The sequence below is a fragment of the Urocampus carinirostris genome, chromosome 19, assembly GCF_059441175.1.
Source record: "Urocampus carinirostris isolate Australia breed hairy pipefish chromosome 19, RoL_Ucar_1.0, whole genome shotgun sequence".
In the NCBI taxonomy this organism is placed as follows: domain Eukaryota; kingdom Metazoa; phylum Chordata; class Actinopteri; order Syngnathiformes; family Syngnathidae; genus Urocampus; species Urocampus carinirostris.
This window is the reverse complement of record NC_142367.1, coordinates 7,768,220-7,789,008: the sequence shown is the minus strand read 5'-3', so window position 1 is coordinate 7,789,008 and position 20,789 is coordinate 7,768,220. Positions and strand designations below refer to the sequence as shown.

The following is a 20,789-nucleotide window of genomic DNA, read 5'->3' as shown; positions in this document are numbered from 1 at the left end:
CATTTGGGTGAACTGAGAGAAATAAAATAAAGCGACAATTAAAGGCTATACAAATGACTTGGAATGATAAAATCGATGTTGGCAAATTACGATAGTAGAAGGGGGAAAACAACTATTCCTAATAAAACGCCAAAGTGCTCATAAGTTTATGTTTTTCCACAGAGAAAACAAACTTACCCCCGGCAGTTTCTCTGCTTCCTAAAAATGTTTCCAAGGTATGTAAGTCGTCATTTACGTCCAAGAAGCTAGCCTGAAAACTGCTCTCCAGGCGGCGTCCATTTTGGATTTTCTCACCTCGGCTGGTTTGGGAAAATTATATAAACTGAGCCCAAATCACCGGTGGCGCCCTTCTAAATAAAAAAACCCACCACTAATACCTACATTTTGCGACAGAAATATTTGTGGGTAACAGTTATACCAGGATCATGTTTTGCCCGCCCGGGTACAGCAAAAGACGGCGTCCCTAGCTGTTGCCCCTGACAACAACCGAGAGGAAGAATTACGGAAGTTAACGGAAAGGCCCGAAGTGCTGATAACAGAAGCGATTTTTTTCCGTACGCAAAATATTTATAAGGGGCAAATTTAAATAGGATAATATTTTTGTGTCACAATTATCACGTAAAAATGTCACACTATGCAAAAAAAAAAAAGCGTCAAATCTATATTATTGGAATTCTTTACAAATCATAAATCCCGCTATTTGTTGACAAGGTTTATTATGCGTCCGAATCGGAGTGTGGTAACATCGATTAAGATATTTTCCGATTAGCTCGCTTGTTATTGGTGGTGACGGCAACGGTGAACAAACTATCTCCATATGATAAATTCTTGAATTTTAAGTTCTTGATTGTTAAATGTAAGCCCACCATCGTGAGTGCCGATACTGTACTCAAAAATAGGCACTGATACCAATAACATATCTGTACTTGCCAATCCCTCATTGCATGTCACATTCATTTGTGATTAATGTAAGTTCGATGCGCTCACGCAAGCAAAAAAAAACCCAACTAAAAACGCTTGAATGCTTTTTTTGAATAATAGCAATCAAATACATCCATCCGTTATCTGCACCGCTTATACTCAGTTGGGTCGCAGGGGTTTTGGAGCCCATCCCAGCTTTCCCCGGGCAGTGGGCAGGGGACACCCTGAACTGGTTGTCAGCCAGTCACAGGGCACACAGAGACAGATAACTCACTCGCTCATTCACACGTAGGGACAATTTGGGCCGGCCGATTCATCTGACATGCATGTTTTTGGAACGTGGGAGGAAAGCAGCGTGCCCGGAGGAAACCCACGCAAGCACGGGGAGAACATGCAAACTCCACACAGGAAGGTTTGATCTAACGACCTCAGAACTGTGCCGCACACGCGCTAACCACTGCGCCGCCGTGCTGCCCCAATCGAAAACATGACATCATAAAAAAAAAAAAATCTTGAGCTGGCACTATCTGAGCAATCACGAATGGAATGGGACTTTTAAGATTTCTTTTTTCAGTGCACTTACAACAAACGTAACTTCGAGAAAGAAATCATAGGATGTCAAGTCAAGTCATGTTTATTTGTATAGCCCGTAATCACAAAGAGTCTCAAAGGGCTGCATAGACCACGTATTATTGCAAACCACAGACTATTATCACACCATCCCCTGATCTAAAACCTACATGAGGGCAAGGAAAAACTCAAAAACCTCAACATGAGGAAAATGAAGAAAACTTGAGAAGAGACCGCACATGAGGTAATCCCCTTCCAGGATGACCAGGGTACAACAGACCTTGCAATAACAAATAATACAAAGATATTGTCAACATGAAATATAGGTCATTCATATGCTATAGAATAGAAGTGTGTCTTATGTCCTTCGCCAGCAAACAAGACCAAAAACGAGGCCTACTTGGACAGGGAAGACACTGGGGGAAGGCTTTTGTTTACACATCAAAATGCATAGTGGGTCTTTTTTTACCTCAAGATTTTAACGTCTCAAAATACAGAAAATCTTTTTTGGCTTGCTTGATGTTTCCAGGAAGTGAAAAGGTCAGCCTGTATCCAGGGATGGCGTCTTCGCCTACTGGACTGTCACGATTGACAGATGCTGTCTTGCTGGTTGATTTTGTTTTCTGTCACTATTTGATGCCGGGGCCTTGGGGACTTTGAAGCTGGTTCTTCAGGCTCTTCTCGAGGACCACCAGGCTCTGCATGGCTAACGTTCGGCAGTCTGCGTCTACGTCGCCCTCTGCCACGTCTTGAGACAGAAAATGCTGGTTACGATATTGAAACTACTTCGAGTGGCAAAAGAATAAATCAAAGAGAAATTAATCAATGACGGTTCTTTGAATTAATCCCAGAAATTTACACAACTGTTATACTAAAAGGATATATTTTTTTTCAATGACCTGCCAACCAGCTTCTGGTTTCTAAAATCTGGTCGGCGAGGTCCACCAGAAGGTTTTGACCGGGCGTGCTCATGAAGACGGCGCAAACGGCAAAGAGGATTCCTCGTCTGACCATCCTTCAAAAACATAAAAAATATGAATTGCTGAATGAAAGGAGACTTTTTCAGAATGACTTACTGGTCAGTGTGGTACCGCACCGACCACACAAAGTCCAGCAGAGCTCGGCCCATCTGTGCAGCCACCTGACAGAAAAAGCAGAACATGGGACTGGATTTGGATTTGAAACGCCGATTTTTGATTGCTACCCACCGGTGCGTTGACGGCCAAATGCATGAAGACGCCCAAAGTCTGGATCAACCTGCCCAGCACCAAGTGATCCTTTCCCAGCAGGTCGAAGGTTACTTGAGGCCTAGCACACAACGTGTCAAAAAGCGTCAAAGGGGTAGGACTGTGACGATTAGTCGACTTTGTCCACAGAAATCGAAAATAGAAATAGTCAACAATTAATTCCATTTTTGGCTGTGGTCGCCAGACACGTTTTTCCAACAGAGTGAAGCATTGTACATGTTTGAAATCTCTGCTGAAAGTCGCTCAAGACGTATCAAAATGAAGTAATGTACCCGAACTTGTAGAGTTTGGGAGCATTTTAGCCTGGATACGGCAAATGAAAAGACTACAGGCGCTGCCCTACTTACGAACAAGATGGTTCGTAAGTTGCTCCAGTGCAACATTTTGTATGCTTAAGGTTTATATAAGTATTTTAAGGCTTGTTTAAGTGATCTGTATTGTTTTGTACTGACAAATATACATTAAAACAATATGCTCTATAAAGATAAATAAAGTTGAGTTTAACTTACTTTTGGAAGATGCGCTTCAAGAGGTCCTCCTCCGTGGTAGAAAGTGGCCAAAAAAAGCGATCAGACTATTTTCTCAAACGCACCAATCTTTCTTATTCCACCTTCATTTCAATTGAAATGGCTCACCCAAACTTGACATTTTTTTGTGGATGAAAGAAAACGGCGTTATCCAAACGCTGCCCTATTTACAAACGAGATAGGTTCCGGACAATCTTTCGTAAGTAGAATTTGTTCACAAGTTGCTTCAGTGCGATATTTTGTATGTTTAAGGTTTATACAAGTATGTTTAAGGCTTGTATAAATGACCTGTATTGTTTTGAACTAAAAAATAAACATTTTATAAAATAATATGCTCTATAAAGATAAATAAAGTTAAGTTTAACTTACTTTTGGAAGATGCGCTTCAAGAGGTACTCCTCCGTGGTAGAAAGTGGCCAAAAAAAAGCGATCCTACCATTTTCTCAACCACATCAATCTTTCTTATTCCACCTTCATTTCAATTGAAATGGCTCACCTCTTCTTTACACTTTACACCAACCATATTGAATTGATGCACAAGATATTTAACAACAAAAATGTCAAAGTTCTTAGCGTTGGAGATACAGTACAGTATATTTACAAACAAACTAGGAGTAGAAAGCCGGTGGATGCCGGGTGAGCTCTAACATCGCCACAAGCCGGTAGCGGTGGAAAGAAGCACTACAGTACTGTCCTCCATTTGGAAAAAGTCACACACAATACAAAATCGAACTTACAGCAATGTCCAGATATTTTACGTCACCCCGAAAAACATTTTGGTATCTACCGTTCTTCGTAACTCGAATATTCGTAAATGGGGGAGCGTCTGTACATGCAAAGTTTGCAAAGCAGACCTTGCGTATCATGGCAGTAGCACGGTGACACACGAACATTTAAGTATCAAGTCGGACTTTTGAACAAAACGAAGACTGACCTGCCTCAGTAAGATTCAAGCAACATTAGATCCAATGTGGTTTTGATGACATGCACTGTACATTTTATGCGCGCACATTTCGTTTTAAAGAGCTTCAGTATGATGTCAGACTGTGCCTGACAAACGTATTTGAAATTAAATGCATATAGTCCAAAGAACAAACGTAATTTGATAAAACGTTAAAAACGACAAACGTGAGTTGTTAAGTATTTAATTTTGAATTATTCTTTTTAAAACAGACTTGGCAGTTGACCAGTAAATGCACTTCACAAAATGCACATATTTATTTTATTCAATGTTTTACTGCTGCTAATGAGCCTGTTCTTGGTGTGAAGGGATACAAGATGTTGACTTAATTTTAGTCTAATATTTATTTGCCTGTCCCTAAAAATTGATTCAGGGATTTATGTCTCTAAGGGGCACCTCAGGTGGTTGGCGCGCACCCCCACGGTGCGCAGGTCCAGGGGTAAATTACAGCTACCGGGTCCCCTTGCGGAGTTTGTATGTTCTCCCTGTTCCTGTGTGGGTTTCCCACAGGCACTCTGGTTTCCTCCCACGTTCCAAAAACATGCTAGGCAGGTTGATTGGCACGTCCAAAATTGAAACTGCCAAATTTGGCTGTGATGGATTCCGGCACCCACGCGACATTAGTGAGGATAAGAGGTGCAGAAAATGGATAGATGGATGTCCCCACTGACCATGGTTTGGGCACAACTGGTTTTAGATAGAGCATTTATGTCTAATTTTAGTACAGATCTGCAGTAGGTTCAATAAAAGAAGAAGTTTTCATTTTATCAAGTTTCCTTTTGTTTATTATCATTTGACACATGATTAAATCAACTTCACCTATCCATCCATCCATTATCTGCACCGCTTATGCTCAGTAGGGTCGCGGGGGTGCTGGAGCCCATATTGGTTTATTGTATTGCTAAAAGGAGGTGAAAAACCAATCAGGGACTCACTTGTCGTAATTCCGGAGTAATGGGAAGAAGAAGTAGCCGGCCACGGCCGCGTAACGGTTGGGGCTGGCTTGAGCTGCAGGTTGGGACACGCCCTGAAAAAACGGATGCCAATACAAAAATAAGAAACGTCAATTCAATATCACACTGAGTGACTAGGTAAAAAAAATGGGGTGTCACATTTGACCTTGATTTGTTACACGTTAAAGGAGCCGTGCGGAATTTGGAACGTTTTTACTCGCGGCTACCACCTTTGGGTTGTCTCATCATTGCAGCATGTGTCAGCTCGTTCCTGATGCACATGCAGGTACGTGCATTTATTAGACACTTCTCTTTTTCATCTTTCTTGGGGTTTGGGTTGGTGTTTGGACTTAGCTAGAAGCAGGCCTTTTCTTACTTGGACCATTTTCATGCTACACTAAGAAATAGAAACAAAAAAATCCACGGGGACAAGTATAAATTCACACTCCATTATTCCGCCACCACCTACATTCGTCCTACCTAATGTATTCCGCCCCGAACAGCTTTGCTTAAAGTAAAATATGAGCAAATAGGCGCGTTGGAAAATAAATCGTAAGAGCTCCTTGTTTGTTAACACATAGTCAAGTCATGTTTATTTGTATAGCCCTTAATCACCAGCAGTCTCTGCATGGACTTGCTATTTTTCATCTAAATGCCTCCAATGTTCCTACTCTCAGCCTCCGCTCAAAAAATGCTGGTCAACTGTCATGGTTCAGTGACTGCAGTCCCTCCCCTCTATAAAGTAATGGCAGCATTGCCTTATTTTCCAGTGTCACTCTCCACTCTAGGTGCTCCCAATCAGCCAATTTTCCACCCTTAGCTATAGATATTCCGGTCACCCACTCCATGTTATTCCCTCTCCAAACACGACAAACTCTTCATTTTCTGGGTATTTTCCTCAAGATATCCAGCTAATCTTTTTCTCAAGACAAAGGTTTCAGATCAGGGGACATTGTAATAGTGGTCTTTGCATCCCTTTGAGACTTTTTGTGATTAAGGGCTGTACATAGAAATATGACCTGAATTTTCAGCGCTAGTGACTTTGTTATACCTTCCGGAGCCGCCTTGTTTTGGCTCGAATGCGCCGCTCAACAACCGTCTGCCAGTGGGCGGTGTCGTTTGAAGCTGTGTTCTGCATCACATCGGAAGCCAAGCTCACTACCGAATTGCTAGAGTTTGGCTTGGACAGTTCCTGAGCTGCTAAAGCCAGAACCTGGAGGAGAACATATTATTTTCGACACGATTAATTTGCATTTCTTTGGGGGTGTTAATGTATAGTAGCAGGGGTTGGACCCACGATAGTCAATAGTATACATATTTTTAATGAATTTATTAAAAAAATTGTTATAAATTGAAACCAAAAAACAAACCCTATTTACCGGTCCAAACATTCGTCGAACAAATAAAATAACTGTTAGATTTTTATTATTTTTTACAAATAATTTGACAGCACAGAAGTTAAAATATTTCAAAACAATCTGGCTGCTATATTGCACTTTTGATATGAAATAGGGGGTTATATTCTTTTAGGACACCATCCACTTTTTTACCTAAGGTGATATTATCATGTGGACGTCATTGAAAAATAACTTTGTGGCGTAAAAATGTTAAGGTGGAAAAAAACCTTCTTAAACAACAAATAAAAGTATTGAACTTTATAAACATTTTTCAAGTGTTTCTTCAGTATTATTTTTCAGTTTTATTTCAGATAATTGCTTTGTGTTTTTTCCTTTTTTTTCTCCAATATTTTGGGAAATTTCTAAAATTTTGTTCTTCATTTCAGTACTGTATCATTTTTCCCAGATACTTACTTTTTTCAGTTATAATAAATCTTCCTTTAGATGTCTACAATTTGTTCTCCTTTTGAGTATTATTTTGTACAGGTTGATAATTTTGTTTTAATTTTTTTTTCTTTTCAATATCTTTTTCTTTAGTTTTCAGAATTGTCATATATGCAGATCCTTTTTTTTTGTAGAATATTATTTTCAGATTTGTGTATTTTTTTTCTTTTTTTCAGTAGCATTGTTTACAGTTTTTTTTTGTTCATTTTTTAGATAGTTTTCTTTGTGTTTCATTAAATGTCTATATTTTTTTGTTATTTTCATTCTGAGTGTAATTGTTTTCAGTTTTCAGTTTTATTTCCATTTTTAATGCCTTCTCAGTTTTTGTGTTTCAAAATAATTTTATTGAAAAATATTTTATTAAATACAGAAATAAATTCCCAAAGCAGTAAATGACAATACAGAAAAACAAATTATGAAAAAAATAGTTAAAAAAAAAAAAAATTAGGGACAAATTTTCAGGAAAAAACGCATAAAGTACCTGCAAAACATAAAAAAATTAACCAATCATTCAATAAAACGTTGAAAAAAATACTCTGATAAATAAACTGAATGTTTTTTTTGTGTGTTGCCTTTTTGACTTGACCAACCTCTAAAATATCTAGTCGCTGGCGCAGGCTGTAGTTTAAGGAGTAGAACTCTGTGATGAGGAACTCCGTCACCTAGAAAAAACAAAACAAATTAGAAGACAAAATATGCTTCTTTTCTATGTGAGAAGTCGCTAAACATACTGGGATGATGTCGCAGACCACGAGGGCCACCATTCCGGCCTGCCTGAGTGCCAGGAAGCCCATCGTCTTGTATTTATCCTCCATGTGGAGAAGGACTTTGCTGAGCTGGACACTAACCTGTAAAATCAGGGACAAGAGTCATGAAATGCTGTCCCAAACTGCAGTGGTACCCAACCTTTTCTGAACAACGGACGGGTTTAATATCTGACTATATTCTAGCGGCCCAGCCCAATAATAATAATAATAATGATAATGATAATAATAATAAGCCTAAATTCACTGTGTAATCACTAAGACCACAGGTCGTATCAGGCCCCCCAACTGATTTAATCCGGCCGACAAGATGATGCTGAGGGGTGTGTAATTAAAAAAAAGCCACTTCTCATCAATGACCTTCAGTTTTTAATATGTCCACTGGATGTCACCAAAGCCACTCATTGTAGTTGGACTGCATACAATACTGTAATCTGACTACCATTTATCAAACAAAGACATTTGTGCAAACGCTCATTCAGATGTTATTTGATTTAAAATAGAAGTCTTTGTTTAAATTAATACAAACGCACCAACCTGGATTTCCTAGCCTGTGTCCCTTTGTTACTCCATAAAACTATATATTTCATTGTGTGCTCATTGCCAGCATTCAAATACATTTTTTTCAGTAAATGTTTTTAATATCAGATTCATTAATCAAAATATTGAATTTCATGCGAAAAAATACTTCTGAAGTAGCCCTTTTTGCATTGAGTTTTTCCAATGCAAATAATCAAATTTAGGGCTTAAAAAGGGAGATATTGCTCTGCTATTACTCCTAAATAGTGTTTGTGTTTGAAAATGAATACATGTATTTGTATAATTTGTGTGTTTCAAAACCAATTGGATTAAATGGTCCCTTTATAAACAAATACACAATGAAATACAACTTTAGCAGGTAAATGCGAAGGTGAAAAAATTGATTGGCTTATGCTATCCATTTTCCTCATGTATCTTGGTTTCATATTATATTTAAGACTCTCAGCGTATACAAAAAAATAAAATACATCAGCTATTTTTCAAACAAATGTGGCCCTACAACTCTTAAAGTTTGGAGAACCCTAGCACTATACCACTGGGGATGAAAAATTGAAGATGCCATATGAAAAGGCATTAGAATATATCTCATCATCACACTATTTTAGCTCAGAATAGTGCAGAGTAAAAACACGTTTATTTGTAAAGCCCTGAATCACAAGGAGCCTCAAAGGGCTACACAGACCACAGATTATTGGAAACCACAGACTATTATTACACCATCCCCTGATCTAAAACCTACATGAGGGCAAATAATACACATATATTGTCAACATAAAATATAGGTTATTCATATGCTATAGAATAGAAGTGTGTTTTAAGCCTAGATTTCAACAGTTCCGCTGAGGTTGCAGATCTAATGGTGCAATAGTATTTAACAGCAACAAAAATTTCCAACTAAGTCGCAAGATTTTTTTCCAATGTTTTGCGTGTTTGTTTAGGGTGGTGATAGCCCTGGGGAAGAAACTGTCTCTGAACCCGTTTGTCCTTGTTTGTAAATTCCTAGTGCGTAATAGTTAGGATTCAGCACTCTCACAGCTCTGATCCAGGATTGACTCCTGTTGCATCCAATGTTGTGCAAATGTGGCAATCGATATTTTTTAATAATCAATCATTGCTCAAGTACAATAATATACTATCTTAAAAGCTTGTGTATAATGCGCACCCAAACTTGACATTTTGTTGTGGGTAAAGGAAAACTGCGTTATACAGACGCTGCCCTATTTACGAGACGATCGTTCGTAAGTTGAATTTGTTTTTAAGTTGCTTCAGTGCTATATTTTGTATGTTTAAGGCTTGTATAAGTAACCTGTATTGTTTTGTACTACAAAATAAACATTTCATAAAATAATATTCTCTATAAAGATAAATAAAGTTAAGTTCAACTTACTTTTGGAAGATGAGCTTCAACAGTTAGGCGACTTTTTTTGTAACTCGAATGTTCGTAAATAGGGGAGCGTCTGTACATGGTATAAGCAAAAAAAAAAGGCAGTTTTTTCTTCTTTAAATAAGGCAACTTTTCTTTCTTTCTGTGCAGCCCGGTACCAAACTTCCCACGGCGCAGTGGTTTCTGACCAGTGCTCTACAGGACAAGGGTGAAAGTAAGCCGTTCTCTGCTATAGTGTTACCTCTTTGGCGGCGAAAGTGTTCTTCCTCACCAGGCCCTCGGCAGCCCGCAGACTGAGCTCCACCCGCTCCGGATCCTCAGAAGAAATCAAACCTAAGAAAAGTCACCAGATGAACTGATGATGCCGTAGCATCGATAAAAAAAATGAAAACGCTTACTTTCCAGACAATCTCGCAGGTAGCGTGGCGGCGACACTTTCCTCATTTCCTGATCTCCGGACATGTCGTACGGCGTCAACTCGTCGTCGCTAAAATTGGAAAAGCTTTGGATGGAGACCAGAGAGAAAAAACAAAACAAGTCATACTTACCTGTCCAGGTCAGAGTCGGACGTAGCTTTGGAGGATTCGCACTTTTCTTCCTTTGATGAGGAATTTGTAGGATTTGGATTTTCTGGGATTTTGTCAGGAGATGCCACCCTGTATGTTATGTTTAAAAAGAAATAAAACTTATTACACTCATACTCCCCAACACTACTGTTTTTAAAATATAAACAACAACAAAATCCTAACCTGACACCAGTATTTTAGTCTATGGCTGCCTTATCTTGAAGCGAGACAAAGTGTACGTGAATAAATGGCTCCAGCCATCACATTAGATTTCCATTCTGGTAAAACTTTTGGTTTTAAACAAGCGATTTGTTTTTTAATATTTTGGAGACAGATTATTTTTCATGCCTTTAAATAGAGTATGTGATAATATCTACAACTTTTTAAAGTAAAAAGATTGGCTAGTAAGTTTCACTTAAGAAAATGGGGGAAGAAAATGTTTGTTTTATGGTATTTTCTCAAGATTTATTTCTTAAAATACATTTTTAAAAAACAAAGAAAAAAATTCCAAAACATACAAATACAATTACAGTATTGAATACATCCAACCATTATCTGCACCGCTTATCCTCCAAAGGGTCCCGGGGGTGCTGGAGCCCATCCCAGCTATCAGGAAACACCCTGAACTGGTTGCAACCCAGTCGCAGGGCACACAGGGACAGACAATTCGCTTGCTCATTCACACCTAGGGACAATTCAGACCGGTCAATTAACCTGACATGCATATTTTTGGAATGTGGGAGGAAACCGGAGTGACCAGAGGAAACCCACGCAAGCACAGGGAGAACATGCAAACTCCACACAGGAAGATTCGATCTCATGACCTTAGAACTGTGCCGCACACGCGCTAACCACTGCGCTGCCGTGCTGCACGTGTTGAATACAACAGACCAAAAAAGAAGATTTAAAGTAAAACAATTTATAACATATTTTACAGAAGCATATTGCTTTTTTTTCACCTGGGGAAATATGCGTGAGGAAAATGGATAGCATAACCCAATCCATTTGGACTACAAGACCTATCTGATTATAAGGCACACCCTCAAAATACTCCACTGTGAGCAATTTATTCCACATATAAGGCGCACCTGACTTTAAGGTGCATGAGAATAAAACTACTGGGTTGCATTTAAAAATACATATATTATCCATATATAAGGAAATCTAATTTCACTAAATTCATAAATGGTTAACGTATGTATAAGCATTTTATTATATTGTTATGGATTTCTGTTTGATATAATGTGTTTCAGATCTATAAGGCAACCCTGACTACAAGGCGCACTTTCTAATTTCTGTCACTTTTTTTAGGTGTGCCTCATATCCCTAAAAATATGGTCATCAATGAAAAATGATTTTAAAATATCCCCTTTCTCAAGTGCAATAAACGAAATAATTAATGGATTAATTAAATGGAATAGTAATGTAAATAATTTTACCCGTTTTCCGATTCAAGCTCTTCTGCCTCCAAGTTGACGGGTGTCAGAAGAGAAAGCAGCTCTCGTGTTTCCTCATCTTGTTCATACTAGAGTGCAATACAAAATTCATTTCGTCCTGATTTCAAGCATTGCCACAGATGACTCTAGACGACCAACCTGAAAGGAAAGCTTGTTCCCGTGGATGTTGATCCGTGCGCTGAGGCACTCGCCTACCGCCATGCCCATGTGGCGCACGCGCACCACGTTGCTGTCCAGGTGGCTCTGCATGCCTCCCAGCATGCACTGCAGGAGCTCTGAGACGAAAAGGAAGTGGAATCACACCTTCAGGACTTAAAATGTCCAATGTGTTACCTGACTGCAGCTGCTGCAGCTCGCCGTCGTTGAGCATGGCCACGCAGAGCAGTAGCGCCTTGCTAACGTGTAGCTGCTGCTCAACGGGCGTGTGCTTGACGGCGCTCGGGTTGGCCCACGCTTGGCACAGGGAACGCAGAGCCTGAGACGACAACAGAAAACTGTAACCCTTTGCTACTTCTTGCCCTATGTGCATCGCTGGTTTACAAAATATTCAACAGTCCATGTTCCCAATCGCATATTGTTGAGAGCAGGGGTGGGAAAAGCGCATTTTTTGGGGCTTGGCGGCTCTTTTTTGCTGTTAATTACACCTAAAATGTAAGACACTCATGCAACTGCCATCCATTATCTCTTATTGGATATTGCTGTGAATGCAGACTGTCAGAGCGCACTTTTGTCTGGCATGGCGGCTCTTTTTTGCTGTTCTGGCCCGTCTATTTTAAAAAAATTTTGGGCTGTATTTAATTATCCCCAGTCGACTATTGCTGCATGTATGGACAGCTAGAAGGCGCTTTTGTCAGGAGTGCCTTTGTCGCCTGCCTAAAATGAAATGCACTCATGCAGCTACAATCCGTTATCCCTAATCGCATACTGCTACAAGAAAGGATAGACAGAAGACAGTTTTGTTAGGAGGCCTGCCATTCTGGTCCACCAAAAATGAAGTTGGCCGCAATCTGTTATCCTCGGGCGACAAATAATGAGAGCAGGGGATAGCAGAACTCTTTTGTTTTCACTTCAGGAATCGTGCCACAGTGGCCCACCTAAAATTAACTGCATTTTTTTGGGACGTGATCCGATATCTCAGTCAACTGAAAGTGAGGGCGGGGAGACCATATTTTTTGTCATGATTTGTAGTTATTTGATTCCGCCTAAAGTAGACGGCACTGTTTTGGCAGCGAGTCATTATCAACGGTTCAGGCCGCTGGAACGTGCTATTGTGGCCCACCTAAAATGTACTGTGGTGTTTGGGCCTCAATTCATTATTCATGGTCAACTGAGAGCGGGGCCAGAGAGACCAAATTTATATAATGCATGGTCTCTCTTTCTTTCCGCCTAAAATGAACTGCACTTTTTGGGCCGTGACCCATTACCCCTAGTGAAATGAGAGGGGAGGCCAGAGACACCAAAGTCGTCATGTATGCTGGCACTTTTTTTTCCTGCCTGATATGAGCTGCACAGTTTTGGCCGCGATCCCCAGTCAACTGTTGCTGCAATCAGGGCACGGCAGAGTGTATGTTAAAAATAGAAGGGAGTGACTCAGCTTTACAGATTTTTTCACATTGTATGGGGGGTTTTGGTCTGCGTTAACTGCGATAATTTAGAGATTAAAGATTATCATCCCATTAAGACACAACCAGAAACATCATCTGTGAAAAACTGACTTGGATGAGCAGATGTCTTCTGTCTTCGTCTGCTGCCAGGTAACCCAGAACAACTCTTAACGTGGCAGTCTGCACACACAAGTCAAGTCAAGTCAAGTCATTTTTATTTGTATAGCCCTTAATCACAAAGAGTCTCAAAAGGCTTCACAGGTTATTACACAGACGGACAAAAAATTACCTGAGCTGATGTGATTCCTATAAAGTCCTCAAGTCTTTACTAACCTCATATTTGTATTGCAACAGAAGCACTTTATGCGTGAGAACAAACTGAGCCGTTTGATTGGTCAACACCAGGTTTCCCAGGATTCGCGAAAGCGCGCCAGGCCTGAGAAAAATAAAATGATTTTCCATCTTTTTCTGGGGGATTTTTATATTTTACTTATAGTCTGGCGCCCTCACCCGCGGACGGCCCGCACCAGGCCAGACACGACGCTCTCCATCCAGCGTTGGGGAACGTTTTCTAGCAACTTCCGGCAAACTCTTTGCCACAACATGTTTGTGCAGGTCAAACGCGACATTTTGGGAGTAAGCACAGCCAACAATAAACCTGCAAAAAAAGTGCAAAAAGACAGATTTGTAAAATTCATCAATTAGGTTGCAGGTGACAACGCATATTTTTTTTCTTGTAATTAATACATTAAAACCTTTAAGAAATCAAATCTTTCAACCCTCATGCAAAAAAGCTGATTTCTTTAACTATTAAATATTTTATCGTCAAAATAATTTGCCTGTAGTTCATTTTTATAAAAATACTTAAGTACATTTCATAAAAATAAAATTATTGATTGTTTTATTATTTGTAGTATTTTTGATTCCATTCATTTGTTTCCATTTGTTTTATGGTTGGTTGGTTGGATCTCTTCACCACAAGGGTCATATGGGCACCATTACCTGTGATGTGTCTTAGGCACGGACAGCCTGGTGGCATCCTTCCTTCTTCAGGCAAACATGTGTTTCCAACTGGTCTCAAACCAAGGATCTTACACGTATTAAGTGAATGTGCTAACCACTGCACTACAGACACACTAAAACCACACCACTAGGGTTGTAGGGGCACCATTTCCTAGTCTGTGTCTTGGGCAAGTACAGCCTGGTGGCGTCCATCCTTCTCGAGGCAAACATATGTTTCCACCTGGTTTCGAGCCGGGGACCTTTTACGTGCACTACAGACACACTAAAAATACAATGGATGGTTGGTTTGATGGATCCCTTAACCACTCGAGTCGTAGGGGCACCATTTCCTGTGGTGTGTCTTGGGCAAGTACAGCCTGGTATTGCCCGCCTCTTTCCAGCCAACATTTGTTTCCACCTGGTCTTGAACATGGTACCTTTGGCGAAAATGGATGGATGTGTTCACTTTTATAGTTATTCTGTTTAATTCATTATATTATTTATTTTCATTGTATTCAAGATTAATTTTATACTGCCAAATTTCAGAATGAGCCAATGAAAAAAAACCTCTGGCCAATCACATCATCATTCCCCACTGGAAATCTGGAACATTTCATTACTTTAGTGTTTGGAAAGAAAGATTCATCATTTGGATGATATATTAATGAGGCACTTGTGCCAAAGAAGATTTAAGTATGAGGATTTTTTGAGGTATCGATTGATACTTTCAATATCATCTTTGACCAATATCAAATTTTTAAAAGTTTCCCACTAAAAATGACACAATAAGACAATTTATAAATCATCTTATGCAATTTTACCATACAAATTAGGAATGATCGTTGATTGTTTATCTATATATGACTCAACTTGTCACGATCTGGCACACCTAGAGGGCACCAACCTGGAGGAGTGTAGCTGAGAGCGTCCTCTTGTGCTTACTCAGTGTCCCTGCACCTGATTATTACAGCTCCTTAAATTTATTGTCTGGCTTCTACAGCATAAGTTGTAAGATTGTTGTCGTTGCCACATCAGGTTTGGTTCTCTATTACTGATATTATTGGTAACATTTCACAGGTTGAGTACCGATACTGAAAAACACTTACCGCTATGTCCTTGGGCGCATGCTTTTCCAAGCGTCTGAGCCACGAAAGTTAAAGTACAGCTAGTACCGCCTGGAAAATTCAAGACAAGAAAGTCAGGTTGTTGCATAAATCCAAGTGTAAGGAACTTTTTTGCCCATCTCTACCGCTCAATCAATAAAATAGCTTTGGGTAGTTTGCTGGGGTTTAAGGGTATTCGCAGTTTGTTCTATGGGTTTTCATTACAAAGTGTCTCAATAGTGAACATAAATTGTTTAAAGAGCTTTCGTATAAAGGATTCCTTAGCGACGTACAGCCAAAACAGGATCTGTTGGTGTGAAACCATGACTGTAAACTGTAGTTGAGACTGTACCCTATATGGACACTTGACCAAACCCAATTTGATCGTGTTGATGCTTTGGTTTTGCATGTGCTTAAATTGCCCCTGAATAATTCTTACAACACAAATAATATATGCTTGAATCCATTTACATCCCCGAGCCAGTTGTATTCATGAAATGAGCCATGTCTTTGGAAGGATATGGATGTGTGGTATTAAGGGGTGTGCGCTATGTGTGCAGAGATTCGCCAGTCCCTACTGCTCACCCAATCAAATTGCTATGGGTGCTTGGTTGAAGTTTTTGGGAGTTTACAATTTATTTTGTGGGTTTGCATCATAAAGTCATATAAGTCATATCTGTCTCGTGAACCATACGTTATCAACTCCTTAATTAGTCGATGTTTTACAAAGAAGATAGGGCCTGACCTTTGAGCGCCTGGCAAGTCCGCTCCAAGATCGTGAGCATCTCTCGGGCCAGCAGAGGAAAATATCGCTGTGGGAGAAAGTCTGGCTTGTTTTGGAGCTGCAATTTGTTGGCGGTGATGTCAGGCAGCGCCACAATACGAGCTAAAAGTGTCTCTCGTAGTTGGGGGGAGTCCACGGGACCGGTTTCCCCACAGAAGGACCACAACAGTTCGGCCAGTCGACCCTCCCTGAGGAACCTCTCCATCACGTTGACTAAATGGTCCAGATTTGAACTCGGACTGGAAAGGAAAGCGTTTACATCAGTCTCTCTCAAACTTTTCTGATCCAAGGCGTACATTTTTCATTGACAAAAAATCTTAAAATGTTGAAAAAAAAGTCTTTCTTGTCTCCGGTCTCATTTTGTAATATTTTCAATCTCCGCCCCCCATTTTTTTTTTGTTAAAACAGGGAATTAAAATAGCAATTTGTGCTTATCAATTGTCCTCAAAAGCTAGAATTTTTTGTTGCAATCTAGAGATGTGCTACGCAGCTCGAATCCCTGAAGCGTTTCCCGAGTATTTTAGATGAGTGGTTCATGAACTGCAAGCCGAGGTGTGTATTGATGATGTAAGCGGTGACGTTTAAAAGTCTCGCGAAAGCGAATGTACTACATGACTGATTTAGTAAATTATTCGCTAGCTTTGAGTGTTATTCGAAAAAAAAGCGGGAAAGAAGTGCCCTCTGAGTTGAAAGTCCCCTTCAGCACTGGGAATCACAGAAATATGCACTTCCAATTCTTTAAAAACTTGCTATCACACACATCTATTTATTTAGTTTTACTAAATTTTTATTTTTTTCTAGTAGAAGAGAAAAAATACAAATAGAATAGAATAGAAAACTATAAATATGATCAGCCAGTGGGACCACTTTACATTTTTAGTTATTAAGATTTTTCTTTGTTGCAACGTTTGTCTCGGGAAATAATATTGGAAACTAATTTTGTCATATTTTTTAAGTTATTTGAACCTTTTTTAAAGTTTTATTAGATTTTTGATCTTTTTGTTTAATAGTAAAATGAGAAAAAGGACAAAAAATGAGAAATATGATCTTCCAGTAGGACCCCTTTCTGTTATTTTTCCTGTTCATTACGTATTATTTTTGTTTTTGTGACTTTACGCTCCGGAAACAACATAGTTATAACATAATAAGTTGTCATTTTCGATATCATTTAACATATCAAACTGGTAACCTCCCGTGCCAGAAATAACAAAAGAAGCGCTCCAATTAAAAAGGGTTATCGACCACTGCATTAGAATTATCTGTTACAAAGAATTTTGTACCTGAGCTGACAAATGCCGTCCATTAGCACCAGCAGAGCCTGATCAGGAGGCCCCAGCAAGAAGAAAGCATCCCACAATTCTGAGCGCTGCTCCACTGTTAGCCCATGGAACCAGTCGGCCTGGATGTTCTTGACCAGGAACTGAAGAGTGCGGGTAAAATGAGACTTTCGGAAATCGGCCTTCTCCATGGAGTTCTCGACAGTTGGGTCCAAGTAAGAGCGCAGACATCCAAGGGCCTGGAGGGCATCTTCTTTTGATGCTGATAAGGTCAAACTCCTCAGACACTGGGACACTTCCAGTCGGGAAGAAGACTCCATCTTTTGTGAAGAAAGAGTTTACCATGAAAAAAAATCGTTATTATAGTTCAAATAACGCCTCTTATAGAAACATAAATAAAACAAAATACCCACATGCATTTTATATGATATAATTTTATACACATTTGGGGTTTTATATTAAAATTACATAAAATTGTGTAGAAAATGTGAGGAATTAAAAAAAAAAAGTTCATAATAAAGGAAAAAAAATAATTATCTGAGTCTAAACCACACCTCTAAAGGCACTCTAAATAGAACACAAGAATAAATACAGTTGTCTCTGGGCATTTTACATGATATTATTTTAAATAAATAAAAAAATGTGTCACAAATCTGTGCAAATAGAGAAAAAAACTCAATCTTTGATTTAAAAAAATGGTTCAAAATGAAAACAAAATATTAGTTACTATGTTATTTGAAACAATGACTCTTTAAACACACTTTACACAGACACCAAAATAACCACAGTTGTCTCTGTGCATTGTGTATAAAATTGTTTTATACTTATGAGTGGTTTCATGTCAAAATAACTCAAACATGTGTCAAAAATGTGTGCAGGTCAGAAAGAAAACTCCACGTTTAGTGAGTGAAAAAGTGTGTAATGAAAAAAAAAATGTTATAAGAGTTGAAACTGTGCCCTATAAAGAGACAGTGTGCAATATTTGAATATTTGTGTAGTGCAATCAAAACCAAATAAGACAGGTTTGCCAGGAGGTAAAGATCCATTCCCAGCTCCTCTGTGTTATATGACGAAGTGTCCTTGGGCAAGACACTGAATCCATAATGCCCCCAATGAGCAGATAGTTGCCTTGCGTGCGGGACGCCGCTGTCGGTTTGTGTGTGTGAATGGGTAAGTGTGAAGCACATTGTAAAGCGCTTTGGGAGGTCTTCAGTGACTTGAAAAGCACTATATAAATGCAGACCATTGGACAAACATGACTTGACTCCCTCTAGGTGAGCCTCATGTTATGTCAAATCAATCGAATATTTCTCAACTTACGAGTATTTAAAAAAAGCACATTTATGTGATAATTAAAGTATTTTGCTTATTATTCGAATCAATATTGTGTGTTTTTTTTAAAATGAATTAAGGTTTATTTTAACTACCAAGAGGCGCTGAATAACACACACTGTACCTTAAAAGTACTAGAAAGAGACACAAACAAATGACCGATATGCATTTTATATGACAATATTTAATATTTATGTTTGTGTTCCTATAACAATATAATGAAAATATGTCGAAAACGTGTGCGTTTTAGGCTTGAGAGGAATGAATGAAAAAAATGGTAGCATTGTATTGGAAAGACTGCAAAGGGATTGAGAAAATTTAGTTTGATAAAAATAAAATTTAACTTGTTAGGTAACCAAACATAAATCTAGAAATACTACAAATACAGTTACTATTGTTTTAAACAGCAGTAGCACTAATTTATGCTTATATTAAATTTCCTTAGCATCTTCGTACCCGCAAAACTTTCCAATTAAATGTCAATTTATTTCATAAAATTAAAGATAATCAATTCGTCTGAGTGATTACGGCAAAAATAATATCTTACTTGGTCGTATTCAGAAAATATTTGAGAAAAAATGGCAGAAAGACGACATGTCGATCCTGTGCTTCTTCAAAATAAGCTCGTGGTACTAAGGAAATGAAAAGTAAGTTCCGCTTGCCTTCTTCTGTTATTTTTTTCAGTCTGCTGCTCGCTACTGCCCCATGTGACAGTCATCTGCACCATTTTTATTTACGTTAGAACATATTTAGTTAACTGTCTTTGTTAACGTTGAAAAATGGATTTTTGTCGACGTGACCTACCATAAGTCAAAACTTTTAAATACAGATATTTTCTAAAATAATTTCCAACTGTCTGACAAACTACAAAATCGCGTTTTCTGCACTTTGACGCGTTTGAATTATATTTTCTTTCTTGTCATTGATATTAACTTGAGGGCAGCACGGCGGCGCAGTGGTTAGCGCTTGTGCGGCACAGTTCATGTCATGGGAACCTGTCGTGGGTTCAAATTCAGCTCCAGACTTTCTGTGCGGAGTTTGTATGTTCTCCCCGTGCTTGCGTGGGTTTCCTCCGGGCACTCCGGCTTCCTCCCACATTCCGAAAACATGCATTTCAGGTTAATTGGCCGGTCCAAATTGTCTCTAGGTGTAAATGACCGAATGAGTTGTCTGTCCCCGTGTGCCCTGCGATTGGCTGGCAACCAGTTCAGGGTGTCCCCTGCCCACTGCCCGAAGATGGCTGGGATGGGCACCAGCCCCCCCGCGACCCTAATGAGGATAAGCGGTACGGCTAATGAGATGAGATGAGATATTAACGTGGTGAAACACTCTATGCAACGAGATAAGACTTGGCACTCCAGGATAAACACTTCATAAATACTTCAAAGAGAAAAATAGGATAAAAGACAATTGGGATAAAAGGCAGAAAAAATATTTACACGAACTTCGTAGTGCTAAGAGACTTTCCTAAATCATAATAATAGAGCGATGTTTATGAATGAAAAAGAATGGTGCAATAAAAATAGTGCAACAACATCTAGCAGCAACAACAAAAAATCAAAATATTTTCAATGTCTGAGTATCCTTAATTGGCCGCGACACCGAACCCCTAATGCCCCCGATAAGCAGGTAGGTGCCTTGCATGGCAGACGCCGCCTCCGGTGTGTGAGTGTGTCTGTGAATGGGTACGTGGGAAGCACATTGTGAATTGCTTGGGGGGTCTTCAGTGATTTGAAAACCGCTTTATAAATGCACACCGTTTACCATTTCGTGCAAAAGCATTTGGCAGCAACAAAATAGGAAAAAAAAAAGTTGCAATATGTATTCAGTTTTTTGCCCTTGTTTAGGGTGGTTATCGCCCTGTTGAAAAAGATGTCAGTGAGCAGGTTTGTCCTTGTTTCAAGGGAGCTGTAGCGCCTACCAAAGGGCAGCAAGTCTAATAGGTGGTGGGGAGTG

The 20,789-nt window shown here is 39.3% G+C and overlaps 2 protein-coding genes across 3 annotated transcripts in view; both read right to left on the bottom strand.

Moving 5' to 3' along the window:
* ift140 (intraflagellar transport 140 homolog (Chlamydomonas)) overlaps positions 1 to 456 on the bottom strand; it is a 62,410-nt gene extending 61,954 nt beyond the window's left edge. The window contains exon 1 of the mRNA XM_088324156.1: positions 178 to 456. The gene's annotated coding sequence lies outside the window, so the exon portion shown is untranslated. The remainder of the gene's footprint in view (positions 1 to 177) is intronic.
* Positions 457 to 1,539: 1,083 nt separating this feature from the next.
* telo2 (TEL2, telomere maintenance 2, homolog (S. cerevisiae)) lies at positions 1,540 to 19,458 on the bottom strand. Of its 2 annotated transcripts, XM_088323365.1 has the most exons (21): positions 19,381 to 19,458; positions 17,505 to 17,821; positions 16,186 to 16,463; positions 15,444 to 15,512; positions 13,846 to 13,993; positions 13,669 to 13,771; positions 13,447 to 13,515; positions 12,065 to 12,206; positions 11,870 to 12,006; positions 11,714 to 11,799; positions 10,257 to 10,364; positions 10,107 to 10,195; positions 9,950 to 10,041; positions 7,752 to 7,868; positions 7,611 to 7,682; positions 6,231 to 6,392; positions 5,162 to 5,253; positions 2,700 to 2,799; positions 2,568 to 2,632; positions 2,391 to 2,506; positions 1,540 to 2,239 (listed from the first exon to the last, which is right to left on the bottom strand). In XM_088323365.1, the coding sequence occupies exons 2-21, from the start codon at positions 17,819 to 17,821 to the stop codon at positions 2,121 to 2,123; spliced, it is 2,481 nt and encodes an 826-aa protein (XP_088179491.1). In that variant the 5' UTR covers positions 19,381 to 19,458; the 3' UTR covers positions 1,540 to 2,120. The 2 variants fall into 2 exon arrangements, with proteins under 2 accessions (XP_088179491.1, XP_088179492.1); XM_088323366.1 differs by lacking the exons at positions 16,186 to 16,463; positions 19,381 to 19,458 and having other exon boundaries at positions 17,505 to 17,607.
* Positions 19,459 to 20,789: the final 1,331 nt, after the last annotated feature.

Bases quoted from the DNA above. Each gene is read 5' to 3' on its own strand.
- telo2 (XM_088323365.1), bottom strand. From the start codon at position 17,821: ATGGAGTCTTCTTCCCGACTGGAAGTGTCCCAGTGTCTGAGGAGTTTG. The intron at 16,464-17,504 runs GTACAAAATTCT...TTTCCTTTCCAG, and splicing joins GACGGCATTTGTCAGCTCAG to TCCGAGTTCAAATCTGGACC. The intron at 11,800-11,869 runs GTTGGTCGTCTA...ATTGCACTCTAG, and splicing joins GGAACAAGCTTTCCTTTCAG to TATGAACAAGATGAGGAAAC.